The sequence below is a fragment of the Neofelis nebulosa genome, chromosome 1 (genome assembly GCF_028018385.1).
Source record: "Neofelis nebulosa isolate mNeoNeb1 chromosome 1, mNeoNeb1.pri, whole genome shotgun sequence".
NCBI classification, from domain to species: Eukaryota; Metazoa; Chordata; class Mammalia; order Carnivora; family Felidae; genus Neofelis; species Neofelis nebulosa.
The window spans coordinates 83336929-83357400 of record NC_080782.1 but is presented as its reverse complement, the minus strand read 5'-3'; the positions used below and the strand labels follow the sequence as shown (position 1 = coordinate 83357400).

Sequence of the window (20472 nt, the reverse complement as noted above, 5' to 3'; positions counted from 1 at the left end):
ATTGCATTCTTTAACAGCTGCTGCCCGAGGGTTTGGTTTCCAACCAGCCTGAATCTAGGTACTAACTGGTCTTGGCACACCATCAACTACAAGGAGCTATTAAAATAAGCTACTCAGACAATCAAGAGACAACCAAGAGCTAAGCCAGGGTTGAATAATAAGGTTCACCTCCTAAACAAGGCCAGCCTTTCAAGAATGGGAGAAGTGTCTTTTCATGTAATGCACAGAAAACAATAGTCAAGGCAAATGAAGAAACAGGAACATGTTCCAGAGGGAAGAAAAAGATAAAAAATCTCTGGAAAAACCTTAAGGAAGATGGTAGGTAATTTACCTGATAACAGTCCAAAGTAATGGTCATAATAATGTTCACCAAATTCAGAAGACTAGAACACAGTGAAAATTTCAAAAAAGAGATGGAAAATATAATGAAGTACCAAATAGAAGTCACAGCTGTAGAATCCAGTCACTGAACTGAAAAATACATTAGAAGGGTTCAATAGCAGAGTAGATGAAACAGAAGAAAAGAACAGTGAACTCGAATACCTGGCAGTGGAACTACCCAGGCAGAGGAGATTAAGGGACATGGGGCAAAACCAAGCATACTAACACAATAGGGGTCCCAGAAGGAGGTGAGAAAGAGAAGGGGGTTGAAAACTTCCCTAAACCTGGGAAGGAAACAGGCATCCAGATCCAGGAAGGCCAGAGAGTTCCAAATAAGAGGAAGGCAAAAAGACCCACACCAAGGCATAGTTTAAAAGAGAAAAGGTAAAGACCAAAAAGAAAAGTCCTAAAAGCAGCAAGAGAAGAACAACTTGGTAAGTAAAGGGAACCCCCATAAGACTATAAGATTTTTGTCAACAGAAATTTTGCAAGCTGGAAGGGAGTGGCACAGAAGCTGAAGGAGTTCATCACCATGAAACTGGCCTTACAAGAAATGTTAAAGGGACTACTTTTAAGCTGAAAAACGATGCTAAATAGTTAAAAAGAAAATATGAAAGTATAGATCTCACTGGTAATGGTAAATATATAGTAAGGGTAGTAGATTAATCACTTACAAAGTTAGCATGAGGGTTAAAAGACATAATAAAACTACAATAATTGGTTAAGGGATATTCAAGATTAAAAGATGTTAAATGTGGGACACCTGCGTGGCTTAGTCAGTTGAGCATCTGACTTCAGCTTACGTCGTGATCTCTCAGTTCATGAGTTTGAGCCCCACATCAGGCTCACAAGCTGTCAGCACAGAGCCCACTTCGGATCCTCTGTACCCCTCTGTCTGCCCCTCCCCTGCTGTGCCTGCTCAAAAATAAAGATGTTTAACATCAAAAACATAAAACACGTGGATGGAGGTTAAAATGTAGAACTTCAAAATACATCCAACCTTACAATATTACCAATTTAAAATAGACTGTTATAAGTTGTAATATATAAGCTTTATGGTAACCACAAGGCAGAAAGCTCTACCAGATACACAAAAGATAATAAAGCAACCAAAGCATACCACCAAAGAAAGTTATCAAATCACATAGGAAGAGAGCAAAACCCATCTATATGTATGCTGCCTAGAAAAGACTCATTTCAGATAGAAGCACACAGAAAGTGAAGGAACGGAAACCAAAAGAAAACTGGGGTAGCTATGCTTACATCAGACAAAACATACTTAAAAATTGTAACATGAGACTAAAAAGGGCATTATGCGATGATAAAGGGGCCAGTCCAACAAGAGGACAGAGCATTTTAAAGTAGTTATACAGCCAACGTAGAAGCACCTAAACATGTAAAGTCAATATTACCAGACATAAAGGGAGCAATAGCAGTATAATACTAGAGTACTTTAATACCTCACATCAACACATAGATCATCCAAGCAGAAGATCAATAAGGAAGCAGTCTTAAATGACATGTTAGAGCACATGGACCTAACAGACATGTATAGAACATTCCATCCCAAAGCAGGAGAATATGCACTCCTCTCAAGGGCACATGGAACATAACATTCTCCAGGATAAATATGTTAGGCCACAAAACAGATCTTAATAAAACAGATTGAAATCATATACATCTGAAAAAGATGAAAAAACCACAATGGTATTAAACTAGAAATCAGTTATAAGAAGAAAACTGGAAAATTCAGTAATATGCGGAGATTAAATAACATGCTACTGAACCAATTTGTCAATGAAGAAATAATACCTTGAGACAAATGGAAATGGAAATAAAACATACCAACATGTACAGGGTACAACAAAAGCAGTTATAAGTGGGAAGTTCATAGCAATAATGCCTACTTCAATTAAAAAAAAAAATCTCAAACTAACTTTACACTTCAAGGAACTAGAGAAGAAAACAACAGACAAAACCCAAAGTTAGTAGAAGGAAGGAAATAATAAAGTTCAGAGCTGGTTCTTTGAAAAGATCAGTAAGATGGCAAACCTTGAGTTAGACTTACCAAGAAAAAAAGAAGATTTAAATAAAATCAGAAATGAAAGGATATGTTAAACCAGAAACCACACATGCATAAAGGAGCATAAGAGACTAGTGTGAACAATTACACACCGACAAATTGGGAACCTAGAAGAAATGACAAATAAAGGTGGTAATAAGCTCCTTGACATTGGTCTTGACAATGTTTCAGAGTGGACACCAAAAAGCAAAGACAACAAAAGTAAAAATAAACAGAACTACATCATACTAAAAAGCTGCACAGCAAAGGAAACCATCAATAAAATAAAAAAGCAACCTACTGAATGGGAGAAAATATTTACAAATCTGATAAGGGGCTAATATCCAAAATATATAAAGAACTAATACAACTCAATAGGAAAAACAAAAACACAGTCCAAAAAAAAAAAAATGGGCAGAGGATCTTATTTTCCAAACAAGACCTACAGATGGCTCACTGGTACACGAAAAGATGCTCAACATCACTAACTGTCAGGGAAATAAAAACACCTTGAGTTATCACCTCACACCTGTTAGAATGGCCATTATTCTTGTCAAAAGACAAGGAAGAACAAGTGCTGGCAAGCTTGTGCAGAAATAGGAACCTCATTCACTGGTGGTGGGAATGTAAACTGGTGCATGTGGAAAACAGTATGGATAATCCTCAAAAAAAAAAAAAAAGAAAAAGAAAAATTGAACCACCCTATGTCCATACAGTTCCACTTCTGGATATTTAGCCAATGAACACAAAAACACTAACTCAAAAAGATAAATACACCCTCCTGACACATGTTCATCGCAGCACTGTTTATAATAGCCAAGACATGGAAACAACCTAGGTATCCACTGACAGATTAAGGAAATCTTGCCATTTGCAGTAACATAGATGGGCCTTGAGAGCATTATGCTAAGTGAAATGAGTCTAAGACAAACATCTTGCGATTTTACTTATATGTAGAATCTAAAAAAATAATAAACCAAGCTCATAGATTCAGATTGGTAGTTATCAGAGGCAGGAAGTGGGAGAATGGATGAAATGATTTGAAGGGGTACAAATTCATGGGGATGTCATGTGTAGATAGCATGGTGACTCTAATAATCCTGTACTGCATATCTGAAAGTCACTAAAGAGTAGATCTTAAAAGTTCTCACCATAGGAAAAATGTTTGCACTTCTCCATCTCTGGCAATGAGATTTTCAGAAAGCTATTTTCCTTTTAAATTACACAAAATTTAAATTTAATGCTTGCAAAAGATGCTGTGATTGACTTACTTGGATCACTTTTGGACTAGAGCAGCCAAAAACCATGACAGAGGAGCTATATCTACCCATACTAAGTTACTCAACAGTGAATCCTCTGCCCTTACCTGAAGAGCAAATGTCGTTGGACGGCAAACAGGGGAAATTGGAGCTATTACAGAAACAAAAACTGTGATGGGATAGCAATGTCAAAACAATACACAAAACCAGAAGTATCTATCCCACATATTCTATGATACAAGGTAGAATTTCAGTGAGATAAGTCTACTCTGAAATTTATATTGCTCTTAATAAGTGACCAAGCATATTCACATATACAAAATAAATTAACAGCTTTATATGAAATCAACAAACTGAGCTGTAACTTAGAGGATCTTGGCTCTTCTTCAGGAAGTTCAGCAGAATAAACTTCTTTTGCGGTCTTGAATTTGGTCTGTCTCCCCATGTGAGACCCATGTCTTAAATTTCTGGTTAACATTTCAGCAATCACCTAGCACTAAAGAAATACTGTTCTTGTTTTATTTCATTTGATGAAACAAGAGGCCCAAACACATTCTCTTAGAATTACGTTTAAGACAGAGCTAGTGAGGCCACCCCAGGTTACAGAGCCAGATGTTTGCCATGGGCTCTGCTTTTTGAGAACGCTGGGGAAACAGAACCAGAGGTTCACTACCTATCACAGCTGAGATGGCAGTTCTGACCCTAAGTAGGTTAGAGATAATAAACTGCCACACCTCATGCCCTACCCTAATTCCTTCAATAAAACAGCATCTGTTTTAAATACCAAAGGAAAGAATGAAAGACCTTGAACATACATCAGGGAAGCAAGAAGAGTAGAAATGCTTCCCTCCTTGTGTAGTGAAGGTATATCTTATTTGAAACTGTTTAAATTATAACAAGGGAAAAAAGTAATCATTCCCCCCACTCCTTACTCAAGATGTAAAGTAAGGAGAGTGATGATAAAGGGTAAGAGGGCTGATTCAGGATATGACAAGACAGGCCAAAAAGAATAGGGAGACAGGAATCTGAAAACTGGAGGGTTTGGAGACCTCTGATCCCTTTTGTCACTTTTTCCAGCATTTCTTTAAAAATCTCAGAAAATAACAAAACATTCCTTTTCAAGTGTAAACGTGTGTTTTCTGGACTTAATACCCAATTTGGTTCTTTGCATTTTATATGTTTAGCAATCTTAGGTGTATGCCGGCTGAGGGGGAAGTAGAGAGTCATACTTCTACTGAGTCATGTTCATGTATATCATTAATGTAGTTTTATAGGTTAGTACATCTTAGAGAAGGAAAATTTTTTTCAAACCAAGAGTTTTCTCAGATAAGGAACAGAAGCCCTAAAATAATGAAGGATGCTGAAACTACCACCTAAGTGGAGTCTAGGTCCACAGGAACTGTTGGCCTGCAGCATAACTGCGTTAAAAATTAGGACCAGAAAATACCACCTTTAAAGTGGGCTTGCACAGAAGCAATTTTGTTTAGTATACATAAAGCAGGTTTCTTATTCCTAAGCAGCCTGTCAGTGCCAAGGACCCTTTTTGTGCCTCCTAAAGGTGACCTCTTAAATAGGCGGCCATATATAGAACTGTGTTTACGGACACTTCCACAAGATAAAGCACCACAGCACAAAAGCATATTGTCCTAAATGCACCATATGGATCGAAATGCCTCTGTTTACGTATAAGTGGTGAAAATAAATCAGAATGATATCTAGACAAAGCTACACGTTGATATATGAAGAATCTGCACAACTACATGTTTACAGTATGATGGAGCCTATGGTGCCAGATAAGAAAAATGCATTTTGTAGGTAGACCTAAATCTTTATACTGTTGTGATTTTTAACTGACCTGTCTCTTTTCATCATGGAGTAGCTTCATGATAATAAATACAGGGAACTACTGACAGTATAACTCATTCCTTAAAAATAGTTTGTTCCTAGTATCTAAGGCAGTTTACAAAAAAAAAAAAAAAAAAAAAAAAGGCTTTACTTACCCCAGACAAGGACAATGTATCTCAGTGGAATGAAGTACAGGATGACTGTGAACACACAGAGGGCTACAATGGCCAGCCAGCTTAAGAATGGGACAGTCCAGTTGAAAGTACTGAATAAGAAATTAACACATCAGCAATCTGAGCACTTGATACTTTTTTCAAGCAAAGATTAAAATAAATGTGATTCTAACCCACACACTGGACTAGGGATCTAGTAAGACTGCATTTCTCTCTGGAATAGAAGGCAATTGCAGTAGACTGTCAGAGGACACAGGTTAGTCACAATCTGCTGAGTTTCATGAAAGCAGGGCCCAGGTAAACAAGGCTTGCCACCAACCCCTCCAGATTGTCCCAGGTGACTTCAGGGCCTCAAGGTGCACTAGACTCCTAGGTGGTTAAAAAAATTGTTTTTAAATAGGTTTTTCTGCTTTTAAAACTAGTAGCCAATCTTGTTTTCTCCAAAATTTCATAGAGGAGAATGCCCCTGGGCCTACCATTCTTTCTTCTGTCAACTCACACTGGATTCCCGACACTGGAAATAAAATGTCAGCAATTGTCTGTAGACTTAAATCTTACACTGTTGTGTAAATCCTCTTGAGTTTAGAATTCCTTCGAGAAATACTCACTTTTCACTTCAGCTATGTTTCAAATGTAACTAGAAGTCAGGAAGGGGGAACAGAGCGGTTAGATTTGTAAAAATTCACCTGCCATCCTTGCCCTTCCCAGAAATACAGAGATAATTAAGAAATAAAGTCAGTACTGACTCCTATTCTCCCTGTATTATTTCTGGCAAAGGAAAGCACGTGGTAGATTTGTTGGAAAGACTGAAAATGGAGTGTAAGCTGGCAAAGTGGTTTACAGCAGGGCCTGCCTGATGGGTCTGCAGTGTTCCCATCCTGCTGCTGATTGATAATGTAGAGGGGTCAGGGAAGGCTGCAAGACTGAATGTTGACAGTGAGATAACATCAGAACAAAACAAAAACAGGATCGGTGAGGAAAAGTAGAAGAAGTTACAAAAAAGACAGTACGAGGAAGATGGGGAGGAATGTAGTGGGACAAAAAAGAAAATGACAGAGAAGTTTAAAAAGATGTAGAAAAGCAGGGAAATCGAACATGGAAATAGTGCAATAGTTTAGGATTCTTTGTGTAGAAATTCTGTAGTGAATCTCATGGTTTTTAACGGAGAATGGCAAAATAATAACGGAACCATTGCATGGAGTCCACAATGTTGGGCATATAATTATGTCACCGTTTACAAGCATACAACTGCCTCAACAACCAGCCTCTGAGGAGGAACTAACACATACTGTTGAGTGACACTTTACTGCAGTTTAATGAAAAAAGCAAAAAAGATACCTATGTTCAGAGCCTAGATTCTGCCATTTGATTTTAGACAAATCAACCTTTCTGTGCCTCAACTTCCCCCTTTAAAAATGAGGACAGCTGTTACTGTGGTGGACTGATACTGATGGCAACACATTTATGTGAATCAAAGTGATATTTTTAGAGCTAATCAACTCTAGTAGTCTATTGCAGTGACAAGGGCGCCAAAGACACTTCAGGAAAATATGAAATTATACATGATAGGGATAAATGTGAATGTTTTTAATTTTCTCTAATTTCCTGATAATGTATGTTATATGCACTTGGAGTGGGGCTTGTCCAGGGCAGTTTTTGCTCCTATAAAGGATGATTAAGAGATTTTCTTCCTATATTTCCCCTCGGCATAACACTGAGGTGTGAATCCTTAGCTTTGTGGGCATATACCTTGCCTTTTGTCTGTCTAGGGTCAAATGTTTCCTAAAAATGTTTTTTTTCTAGTAAAAGAGGCACAATGAAATCTATCTGGTTGTCTTGTTTTCAGTAACTCTTGGGGTCTGGCTTTTCTCTTTGTTTCCTCCTCTGGCCAGAGTGACCACCCTGTTTCACTGTCACCTGGTAAAGGATCGTGCCTTCCTTTCTTCACTGACACCTGTGCTTCCCTTGGTTCTGCCCACGTGTGGAGAGAACAGAAGGCTGAGGAGGGTCTGCTCGTTTTCCTGGGGCTCAGCTCAGAGCCATGCATCAGCACACCTCAGTGTGCAAGAGCACTGGCTCTTCAGTGAGAAAACCCTCCTTTCTGGGCAGCCTCCTGAAGGGCTCCCTGTGTTCTCCTTTCTCCTCTTGGAAGGATAAGTGGCAAGGAATCGCTACCAGTGTAGCTAATGTCAGAAAAAAAGACTGCCCTTTTCTAAATCCACAGTGCATCATGAAAACTAAATCTAGAATATGATCTTTCCCCAAAAAAGATGCAATTCAAGAAAGTTCTGGAATGATTATTTAGTAACAAGATGTGGTAATTATAGAGGCTTTTCACTTTTTACTTAATGATTGCTTCTGAATCTGCTTTCTGAATAGATGCATTTTATCTCATGTGACCCCAGGGGACCTTCTCTTTTTTAATACTCAAAAAATTGTGCAGGAAAGATGGCTTCTATAAGACTTACTGGATCCTATGCCTGTTTCTGTACCTCAGCCTACACCTATACCTCTGTCTATACCTGTGGAAAGTTCCATAAAACTCAGTTTTTCCCAAGGCTGTTCCACAGCCAGGATCTGGTCATATCCTCCAACTGGCTCTGATGTTTTCCAACCAAGCATCTGAGGTCCCCAACCACCTAGAGTTACAAAGAAGCCTTTTCCTCTCAGGCATAAATTTGCCTGACCTCAGAGCTGACCCAGTGTCTTTATGGTATAAATGAAATACTTCCATCAGGTATCAACACATAGTGTATCTCAGAGAAAGGACAACACTCAAAAGGGAAATGCCCTATTTAATTTAGGACTTCACACTATGCTCCAGTGGAAAGGGTGTGCAGAACAAAGGAACATTCTTAGAAATGGAAATAACATGGAGAGGAAGAGAAAAAAATGTGGGACTTGGTCTTCAGATGTCTGAGACTGAAGGCTGCTGTACATTTGGAGTAAAGGGGAAGCTATTCTAATATGATATAAAAAATGGAAACTCAGCACCTATGCATAAGTGGAAATGTATTAAAAATTATACAAAATAAAATGCATTATTCCTTGAAACATGAAAAGCACTAGGTGAATGACTCACACCTTTAGTTTAAATAATTTACTCCTTTCAAATGTGTATGCCCAAGGATTCATATCTGTAGAACACTTCTGGTGAATGATAATATGAATAATAATGAATAGATACATGAAACTAGAAAATGTAGGTTTATCCAGATAACAGCATCCCTTGAATAGACTATTTAGCAATCATTATGTAGGCCAATTTTCACATACTTTAGTAGTATGGGACCTGAGCATATTTTTAACTGGTCATTAAGACTTATAAATCCACATCATTGGATTTATAGACAGTTGTTTTTAAAAGTTCATTAGTAAATAAAACTATTGCAAGTAAAACACAAGTAATGTAAAATTCACAAGAATATTCTTAATATAAGAAAATTATATTCTTAATTTTATATTAGCTTTCAATGAAGCTGTATTTATTTTTTTAATTAGGAAAGGTAATTCCTTTTTTAAGAATTATTAAAACTATTAGTTTATTTCATCTGTAATTATGATCTCAACTATTTAAATAGACAAGTTAAAAAAATATTTTTGCAGAGTGCTCTATAAAATATGATTTTTTTTTAATTTTAGAGTTACTCGATGACAATATGTCAACCTATAATAAAATGAAGATGTGTCTTGATTACCTGAAATTCTCATCTAGTTTGGTTTATTTTTTTCCTATCACGATTTCATATTCCATTTAAGAACAAAGTCTTTCACTGTGAAAATGTGCTAAAATTTAGGACGGTGTTATTTCTTCAAAGCTACAAGTAGGACTTCTTTCCAACCAATATGTTCTAAATTTCAGGAAGGAAATTGACAGAACTTTCAGAAAACCAAAGACTGGCAGAAACAAAGTAAATAATGATGAAACTGAGCAATAGATCACCCAGAAGGAGTATCCCCTGCCAAAAAGAATGTGGCATTTCACCCTCTGAGAAACAAATGGACACTCTGTCCCACAGAAGGTCAGGGCTCACATGTCAGCATCACTCACTTCTTTATCCTTTCGCCAAAGGAAGCCACTTCATCTAGGATGTTCTGGACACTGATACAAACCTCCTGGATGGCATAGATTTTATTTATAAATCCCTTTTTTTCACTGTCCTAAAATACAATTAAGAAAAAAGAGAGATTCTGTGTGAGTAACGGTACTCTTCAGTGCTTGAATTCTTGAATTGTCCCTCTCTTACATTTTTAAACTTAAATAAGCTTCATCTCTGTGTATATATAAATGGATGCTTGGAACCGATAAAAATATCAGGGTGTAAAGGGAGATGGAGGACGAGGGGCATCCAGCATCACGGACCTATGCCAACATAAAGGTAGTTGCAAAGCAAGAGACTCCAATTCTGTTGATCTTGCCCTGATGAACAGAAACATTTTAGCCAGAGTTGGGGGGTGGGGGTGGGGGAGGATGTAAAGGTGTAGGAGAGAGGGCAGGTCTCAGAATAACCAAATCCGGAAGACCTGTGAGCAATGAAAACTGAAAGGGGAGAAAAAAAAAAAAAAAAAAAAAAGACAAGGTCAATGGAAACTAATCAAGTAAACACTTCCTAAGTAGCAGTTTAAGAAAATCAGATGCAAAGTAAGCCTGGCCCATCTCTTAAGTATAACAGTCCATACCTGATGCAATAGCATATGCTATTTTCGGGTTCTAACTAAACATTTCCCCCCTCTTTGTACTTCGTTCTTCATTTTAAAACTTGTCCTGGTTTTAAGCAGAGCTAGTGTGCTCCAGGGAATGGGTGGGTGGGATTGAGTGTAAAGCACCCAGAGAATGGTGTGAGCCTGGGGGAAATGTGCACATTTTGTAATTTTAGACCCAGAGGAAGAAATAGTGGTGGCCTTTCACGATTGAAATTTCTGCTTAGTAGCCTGGCATCACAGGCACTTGCCTAGGCTGTTTGGTGGAGACCATCCAACCCTGATTCCATGACTCCATTCCTCCATGCCAGCTTGAATATCTATGGAAATGTAGATCCAATTTCATTACTTTAACTTCTTTTGAACACTTCCACACTGTGCCAGAACACTTGAGACCTCATGTGGCAGTCAGTGCTTGCTGAAAGCAGCCAGAAAGCTAGAATAATAATGTCGTCATGTTGCACATTTACATACTGACTTTCACTTTAGAAAAGTCTCAAGCACTTTGCACTGTGAACATGGCTGGGCTGGCATCCTGCCACCTTAGAAACTGAGGGCAAGTGAATGACAGGTGTATCTGCAGCCCCCAAGAACAACAGGCTACAGTGGGACTGAGGATATGGAGGCCAGTTTGAAACATGATCTTTAGATAAAAGTTACTTAGAGCTGTCATTTTAAATTTAATTCCCATGGGAGATATTGTCTTCATTATTCATTTGGCTTATATCAAGATAGACTGTCCAGACAATAAGGTAGATGTGATGCATAAGGCTCAAAGTATACAGAACAATTAAGTACTCTCAAAGTCCCCACTGTCTTCAAAAGCCACCCTTCACTTACCATTACAGACATGAACGCATCAATTTCTTGTCTTTTTTCCCTCCCCAGTAATAAAACAAAGTCCATTAATTTCACTTCTGCAATTGTACACTTCAGAAAAAAATGGATATCCAGTGGCTCCTTCTGTTATTTCCTAATTACAAAGTTGGTCTGTTCTAATCATCTCTATAGCCTTCAGTGTTTTCTCTCTCAAACACCGGCTAAATTCATTTATCTCTATGAAATAAAGAGCTCTTACAAGTATTTTTCTGCACACAGAATAAATCACGCTAGAATCGAAGAAGGCTGGTTGCACAATCAAAATTCATTGAGAATAATGTCTTACCAATTTGAAATGATCATGTGAAAAAATACTTTTCACAATAGCAATAAAATCCACAATCACTTAAGCATAACATTAATAAGATACATACAGAATCTGCATAAAGAAAAGAGAGATACTGTGTTTCTGCACTGGAACAGTGATTATTAAAAGAATGTATTCTTTTCTTCTGTTGAACATACAGGTTTAGTGCATTTTCAAGCAAATTCTAATGTGTTTGGAATGCAGTGAAATGGGGAGAATTTGATAAATTTGTTTGGAAAAATAAATTGAGCTCTATAGCCAAGAAATTTTTGCAAAAGAGAAACAATGAGAAGGCATTTATTGTACCAGATATTTAAGTAATTAAAATATGAAAGAACAGTGAAAGAGAGATTGTTTAATGATAAAGCACCGCATAAATCCACCATAAAGATGAAAGCAGTATGTTACTGGGTACTTGTGTCAACTGTTTGCGGAAAATTATGTTAAATCCTACCTCCACAGACTCTCAAATCTACTTGAGATAGCCCAGTTCTACTCAGATCTACCTCAAATAGCCCCAAATACATTCTAGATTAATTAAAAAGCAAAACAACTAAAGGTGAATTATAAAAACAGAAGAAAATGTAGGTAACTTATTTAGTGACTTTGGAACAGGAAATAACTTTTTAAACATACAAGCAGTAAAGGAAGTCACAACAATAATTGGTGGCAAAAGTTACATAAAATAAGAAACTTATTCTGTCAAAAATCCTCATAAATTTAAAAGGCTAAATGGGAAAAAATTTGCAACAAATATGACACATCAACGGATGGGATTTCCAGTATACTCAATATTGGAAATGTTGGTCTGAAAAGACCTTCATTGCAGTTTTTTTATTATAACAAAAAGAAAAGAAAAAACAGTGACATATTTTGTGGAATTACTTATAGCACAAGCAAGTGACATACTACTATGAAATTACAAAATATTAAAGAGAATATTTAATGGCAACAAAAATGCTTATGATCTAATCGATATTGGGGGGGGAGAGGTAAATGTGAGATAAAGTATAATAACTTTTTTTGAAATGGGTGGGTTGGAAAAAAGATGAAGAGAATGTGTCAAAATATTACAGGTAATAGAAGTTACCTCCTATAATATTAATAATTCTTAGCAATTAATGCTTTACTTTTATTTCACTGATTTCCTCCAATATCATAATTTAAGGAACATGAGTAGAAGAAATAAAGGAATTGATACTCATTGAGCATGATTTTAGGTGGTTTCTCTATTTTTTCTTAATATTTTTTTTGTATTCTTATATCTGTTTTAAATTATTTTTAGAAAGAAGTAGAAGATAAATACACACATTAAGCATTATCATGTGTTTTTCAACATGGCTCATTCAATCTTCATAACGTCATCCTACAATGTAGTTTCTTCCACTCTACTGAAGAAGAAAGGAAGGATTGAGAAAAGTGACAACTTGGATTAGGACTATGATAGGCCAAATCCAAAGTTTATTCTCTCCATAATATACCATGTTACCTTACCATCCTATCCAGGAAGGTTTCATTTCCTACCCAGAATTCCAGTGTAATAAAAAAGAACAAAAGACTTGAAAACATTTAGGAACTTATATTGTAGTCACCATGACCAGCAAGATAATAAAGTCAGGAAACTTGATTCAACAGTAGGAAGTGAAAGATATGTTAGAAACCACCAGATGTAATGTCAATAATGCAGTGTGTAAATATTAAATACTGGATCTTTGTTAGTAAGATGTGTCACTGAAAGCATGTACAAAGTCTTCTTAGTAGATACTTTAAAATCGATGTGCTGGGGCGCCTGGGTGGCTCAGTCGGTTGAGTGTCCGACTTCAGCTCAGGTCACGATCTCACGGTCTGTGAGTTCGAGCCCCGCGTCAGGCTCTGGGCTGATGGCTCAGAGCCTGGAGCCTGCTTTAGATTCTGTGTCTCCCTCTCTCTCTGACCATCCCCCATTCATGCTCTGTCTCTCTCTGTCTCAAAAATAAATTAAAAAAAAAAATTAAAAAAAATAAAATTGATGTGCTGGTATATGATTACTGGCTAAAGAGTTTTAAAAATCTGCTCACTCTTAATTTTCTGTTTTTTCTCTACTCCTACCCTACTACCCAACCCCTCATCCCCAAACACAAAAAAACAAAATAAGATGGTCTGTAATGTTGACAAAGTTTTGAAAAGCAAATGCTTTGGGATAAAATTTTTATTTTAAAATCTCTTTCATCAAGTCCTATATTCCTCCACTGTGGTCCCCAACCAATGAAGTAATTACTCTTTATATACAGTATATGACCCAAAACTGCAATGGGTAATGGAATTGCTCTGTGTTGCATTCCAATATTTCACACTTTTTTCACTAATGTTCAATACTTTATTAGTAGAGAATAAATTGGTACATTTCTTTTATTGTCGTTTTTGCTTTCCTTTATAAACCAACTTGGATGAAAGAAATATCATAGGGTAGTTAATCATCCAAAGGTTTGGTAGTGACACTGGTTGTTTTTTTTTTTTTTTAATGCATTATTAAGGTTTCTTTTGAAGATGTAAAAAAAAAATTACCCATAAAAAAAAAGCTATAACTATAAATCTGAGAACATGTGAGATTTATATCATACAACTTTTTCTAATGGCTCTATATAATTTTTAAAAATCTTATTATATTTTAAATAGTCCACACAACATAAATAACTGCAAACTTGAAATACAGTGATTCTTTCATATTCACCTATTTTATGATCACATATCACAACAGGAAGTTAACTAGATTTTTCTAAAGAAGTATCTACTTCCTAGCTTTGAAATATTTAGGAATATCTAAAGACCTAAAGAATCAATAGGAGTACATTACATATTTAGAGAATCCTGTCCAGTGACTTTCAAACCAAAATGACAAGTGCCCCATTCAAGGGTCCTATTGTGAATGGGAACAAGAACCCAAAGTGATAGGTGTTGGGGGATATGTATTGTGTGGCTGGACTCTCCATGTATCCAGCTGCATCCTGTCATAGTCACGAACGCTATTTAGGGGCCTGGCCAAAGTAGTCATTGTCAGCCCTGTTGACGTGATGGAAAATGGATGTGTTGAACACCTGCACTATATTGGTCACAACAAGTATGTAGAATATGTTTGGTCAAAATATTTGTTATAAAATTAATACTATTTCAATTACTTTCTAGAGTGAAAGAATGTCTTAAGAGTGCAAAGGGGCAGCTATTAAATCTTATGCCAAGAGAAGCATAGAAAGGAACTGACCCAGCCAGCAATCTGGGACGTATGATCACCTTACCTATTATTTCCTGGATGAAGCATTCAGATATACCACCCCAAAGAGCTCATCTTGATTATAATTCTGCTTTTCCTTTAAAGTCTTGCTATGTAACCTCTGGTAAAGGGTGAGTGATAAGATTGATACTTGCTATGAGACAGAATTGTTATAGTTTACAGCTTTTCTGTGAGCAAATAGAGTCTCACATAGCACAGGGTGTACAACTGTGTTTGGAATACATCTTGTGTTTCATGTGATTTATTTTTTATGCTAAAGATGGTTTGGGTTCCCAACTTGCTTGGTTCATTCAGTAAAATGCCCTGCAAAACTCCTCTCAGAGCTACACTTCTAACTGAAGGAAAATATATTAGAAATTAGATATAGATTGAATAAAGACACACAAGGTGATGAAATATTTTCTCTGTGCCAATATTCCTTCTTTTTCAGATAGAGAAAACTATGTTTCAGCCCCAAATCAAGAATACTGAAATTCTCACAGCAGCTTGGCAAGTCAGAGACCCTTTCCTACTGAATTGTATCTCCGTGTGTTACTCAGTTTTTATTATATCAAATCTTACCCAGGTTACTTAATGCCTTGGCTCTTTAACTCATATTAACCTTAATAATAAGAACCCTCCATTGAGACATTAAAGGATTCTGACATAATGTTTAAGGTTAAGAGGACAGATGTATACCAGTTAATACAGTATATTTTTCTCTTAAAAAATAAAAGTTATCTAAAACATTTACATTTCAGAGTTCTAAAGAGGACTAAATTAAATAAGACATGTAGAGCTCTTAGTATAATGCCTGTACAAATAAACTGTCTATAATTATTATTGATAGTAGTAGTAATAATAAAGTTATGGACACAGTTTCTTATTAAAAGAATTTAAATTATTATCTGTTTTTGCTTATAGTAAAAACAAAATTTTGAAATAATAGACAGAATTCCCTAAAATATGCAACCTTTTTATGCATGATTAGTTTTGCCCCAGATGACTTAGTGTTAACTTGTCAAATTCCATTTTTGAAAATGATGGTAGATCTTTATAATGTTACACAGAGACCATCTTCCACCACCACCACCACCCCACTTCCGCTGACCCTGCACATGGTTTTTTTTTTGCAGAATGAGCATTTACCTGGTCTTCATTTTTTGCTTCTTCTCTTGCAAGGTAGCCCTATGCTTTTCAGTACTTGGTTTCTACAATGCAATTTTAATTGCATTTAGTTGTGCCTTGCCCTGTTAGTTTAATGTTATACATTGTGCCTGTAACTTTACAATTGATTGTAAAGTAACAGAAATTTAGAGAGAAATGGCTCCTGGGCTAGGCAATGTAAACAATAGGCATTTTTTAAATGGCAGCTAAGATTCCGAAGAATTATGATGAAAGCCAGCAAGGAAGGGAACACAATAGGAGAAAAGAAAGAGAGGTGATAGGAGAAAAAAGAAAAAGAAGAAGAAGGAGAGAGAAGGAGAATGAGGGCAAGAGAAAGTAGAGGAGGGACTCAGAGATACTCTAAGGCCTTGAAGGAGGATGGAGCATGGGGATCATAAGTATGGGGATGAACATGAAGAAAGGAAGGGAAACATCTTTGATCATAAATACAAAAGACATAAAACCAAAGCACAAGCAAAACTTGTTGCCTGTATTAACTCTCAATTAAGCAAAAATAATTATTGTAGAAGTCTGCACATAAATGTTTAATTTTCATTAAATGTAAACATAAACCTTACAGAAAGCACCCAGGGATACACGTATATAAGGGTAGTCAAGAAGGAGAGTTCCCCCAAATTCCTTGCAACTCAAACCCCTCATCCATAGGCCCTAAGGGACTTGCAAATCTCCCTCTTCCTAATGATTTAAGAAAATTCCTTATAACTGTCCTGCTAGTGCTTGAAAGCTCTTAAAAGATTAGGACTATATATCAATATCAAAACCTTTGACTTAATCTCCTTGCCAGCAGGCAGGAGGTGTACTTTCTAGAGAGCAGCTTTATAGATTATGCCATCTCAGGCTTTTGTCCCATGGGAAACTGCTCTCAGATGGACTCCCAAGTGAAAGGGCCAGTAGGCCTGGCTCCAGGCTAACCTTTATAGAAAGCACATCAGAAGCTGTGAGGTTCCTGTTCCCAAATAACCAGGAAAATAAGTGGCAAAGGATACTTTCACCCAGAACAGTACAATACACGTTTTGAGATAAGAATTTGTAGGCCTCACAGAATTTTCTGTAAAGTCAAAACAGATTGTGGAAAAGTTTTGAAAATGGGAGGGCACACGCAGGATTATAGTGGCCTAGGACAAGTCACTTCATGTCCTTAGACCTCATTTGAAAACCAAAACCAAACCAAAACAAACGGAAAACCCACACAAAATATTTAAATAAAATGTGTCCTCAAATCCCTTCTGGTTCCAAACCAGCCATATTACAGAGACAGTAAGAGCTGTGGTTTAGTTTTCTGCCCCTCAGAGTTCTTTGAGAGCTAATGTGAGGACCTGGCTGGTGCTGGAGTTTATCCTGCTCTTTGTATGGGTTTAGTGGTTGGAGCTTAAGTGACAATAGCGAAAAGAAGCACCTAGCTTGTTTCTAAATCCAAATAGCAAATGCCACTCTAGCTTTTCTTTACCTTAACTTGTAATGAAAAAGTTGGGTGTATGTGTGTTTTAAAAAGTCTCTTTTGAGGCACCTGGGTGGCTCAGTTGGTTGAGTAGTCTGACTATTGATTTCAGCTCAGGTCATGATCCCAAGGTCGTGAGATTGGGCCCTGCATGGGGCTCTGCACTGATTGTGGAACCTGCTTAAGATTCTCTCTCTCTCTTCCTCTGCCTCTATTCCTTGCTTGCGCTCTTTCTCTCTCAAATTAATAATACTCTCTTTTGAAACTGTTTCTTTTATTTTCAAAATGTGTGTTTAAATAAGATTGGAATTCAAATGCAGAGCTGAGAGGGCAACTGAGAAGTTAGAGAAGGCTGTGACCTCCCTATTCTACTCGACCACAATCTGATTTAGAAGATCAGACTTCTGACTAACTGGCTCCATTGCTAAGCCTGGTCAAATCCTACCTTCAGTATTTCCTTAGCTACATGGTTTTGAGCAATTTACTTACCTTCATCCATAAAGTGGGGTAACGATGGAACCCACTTTCATGATGGTTACAGAATTGAATGCGCCTAATCCATTTAAAGCATTCACCATTAATGTCTGGCACATAGGAAGTGCTCAATACCTGTTAGCCGTTAGTATTATTAACAATTTGATGAACTTGACAAAGAAAATACAATAAAACTTTCAGAGGCTAATTGTATTAAATCTTTGTAAAGATGACAGAGTTTTCTCCCCTCTTATTTATATATCTAATATAACCATAGATTATCTTAGATATATCATCCCGTAAGGTCCTTACAACAGTCACACTAGGAAAATAGGTATTACTATTCTCATTCCCTACACGAGGAAACTAAAGACCAGTCACCTGGCGTCCTACCTCAAACTTCTATCCCAGTCTATGCTCCCTGTTCGTTGGTGCCTATAGCCATATCTGTTCTCACGTGAGATATGGGATTTGAAAAATTAGCAGGGAGTTCATCGGTTTATAGTATTTCCCACCCACTGAAAGTTGTGCATCCTCCGTAGGCCAAAGCTAGTCATACTCAAGCAGGGCACACACCTTTTTGTCGTGTGATTTTTATCTGTCAGTGTTGATGCAGGCAAAATTTCCCATTAGAATCGGTGATTGGATCTTCAGCAAGCCTCATGGCTCAATCAGAGCCAGAATGTATTATTTAATCTTAAATAGTGCAAGCTTTGTTGCTAATCTACCTACTAGCACAGTTTTTAGTAACAACTTAAAAATTCCTTTTATTATATATACAAAAAAGCATATACATAAAGGTGTGGAAGCCACAAAGAATTTTTTCTTGAATGGATTTGTTATAAAAATAATCATTTACCATTATGTAGGACTTTAAGGTTTATAAAACATTTTAAATTTATCTTCCCACTTGGATGGCAGGGGGAAGCGAATCTTCCATTTCACAGATAAGCAAACTGAGGCTTGGAGACAACCTCATCACTGGTTAAAAAGAGTTCCTAGGATTTTAACCCATGTCTCCTGACTGAAATTGGGCTCCTTTCGGGTCACTGTCAGAAAGCCATCAAGTCACATGTGGTATTTCTTCACTGCACTGTTTTAGGTATTTAAAGTTGGCTCTTCCCCAAAACGAATCTTGAGTTATAATCAAATTGTGTGAGAAAAGAATTATATTAGTATTATAAAAACAATGCTCTTTGTGACATCTCCAAAACCAAGTAAGGATTACTTTGTGAAATCCGGAGGCTATCTTTCTTTACAAATATTTTACAAGACAAACTTGTACCTTTCTAAAAAAGCACATCTGTTGTAAATTACCCCCTTGCAGAAAGAGCGAGAATCACCATCCTTTCTTTCCCATCTGAGCTTAAAAGAGATTTGTTGACATACTCGAAGGCCAGCATAGACAAAACAGCACAGGAAAGAGGAGGCGGTCACCAGGACCAGGGCTCGGCTTTGCTTAAACTAATTCCACATGCCCCATGAACCATTAGCTGTTTTTTATTTCCTGCTCTAAAGATCTGTAGTGAAAATAATCTGGGGTAGGGAAAAGCTGCACTTATTATTTTTTTTCCCTCAACAAGATGCTGTGTTAGCAAATAGAACATATGAGCCACCTTCAGCAAACCAAGGTCTTTAATAATCCATTTTTCAAACACTACTGGTATTTCCTTTCCAAACAAAGATGGACTGTGACTGGAATCAATTTCATTATTTGTATGGTACAATTGCCAAGTTTCTGTAAATAATAGCCATTTAAATACTGGATAATATTTTTTATATGAATCCAACAACAGTTTTATTGCTATTTAATTTCCATGATTTGTTTGTTTGCTCTAAGTTTTCAGTGTCCTGAGAGCATGATGTTTGGGGATAGCTGTCTTAAGAACAGCTCCGGAAAAAAAGCAATGTTAGAGTCATACTGGTACTTGAATCAACCAAACAAAGGACATTAAAATTAGGAAAAAATGATTCGCTCTACCATTTTGGGCTTTTCTCCCTCAGTTTCCCTATAAACTGCATAGTATAACATCACCCCCATTTTCAGACTTTGGCATAATATAGGAAATCAAGGATAATAGTGAGAACTCACTGGTCCCCATTAAGATGATAATGGGGCTCTTCAGTGAAATTTGACAAAACAGAGGTGATGGTACAAATAAAGGCCTGGTGAATTTGAAGGGAACTGGGCCATCTTTCTCTATTGATGCCATATGTAGCACATACCTGAATAAAACTTCATGCTCTATGGGATGCTGCTGATATATGGGGTGGGCCTATCCCCTAACCCCCTTCCTTACTGCAGCCTAAATCACTAAAACAGGCTCATTCTGAGGTCAACCTGGAAGAAAACACCAGAGGCCCACTGTACTGAGCTGATGGCAGTATTTTTATTTACTTAGTTGTGTGGATCGTGATCTGTCTTGCGATTCACGTAGGAGGAGGGGAGAGCAGTGGGAAGGGCAAGAAAAACTTGGGAACTGATTTGAAAAAGCATCTCCAATTCTTTCACTGGGGA

At 37.0% G+C, this 20472-nt stretch overlaps 1 protein-coding gene across 19 annotated transcripts in view; it reads right to left on the bottom strand.

The window, feature by feature from the left end:
* MCTP1 (multiple C2 and transmembrane domain containing 1) overlaps positions 1-20472 on the bottom strand; it is a 535749-nt gene that overhangs the window by 5905 nt on the left and 509372 nt on the right. For all 19 annotated transcript variants that reach the window (XM_058706103.1, XM_058716425.1, XM_058698881.1 and 16 more), the window contains 2 exons: positions 9772-9881; positions 5703-5812 (listed from right to left, as the gene is read on the bottom strand). In XM_058706103.1, the coding sequence (XP_058562086.1) occupies positions 5703-5812; positions 9772-9881 (220 nt within the window). The remainder of the gene's footprint in view (positions 1-5702; positions 5813-9771; positions 9882-20472) is intronic.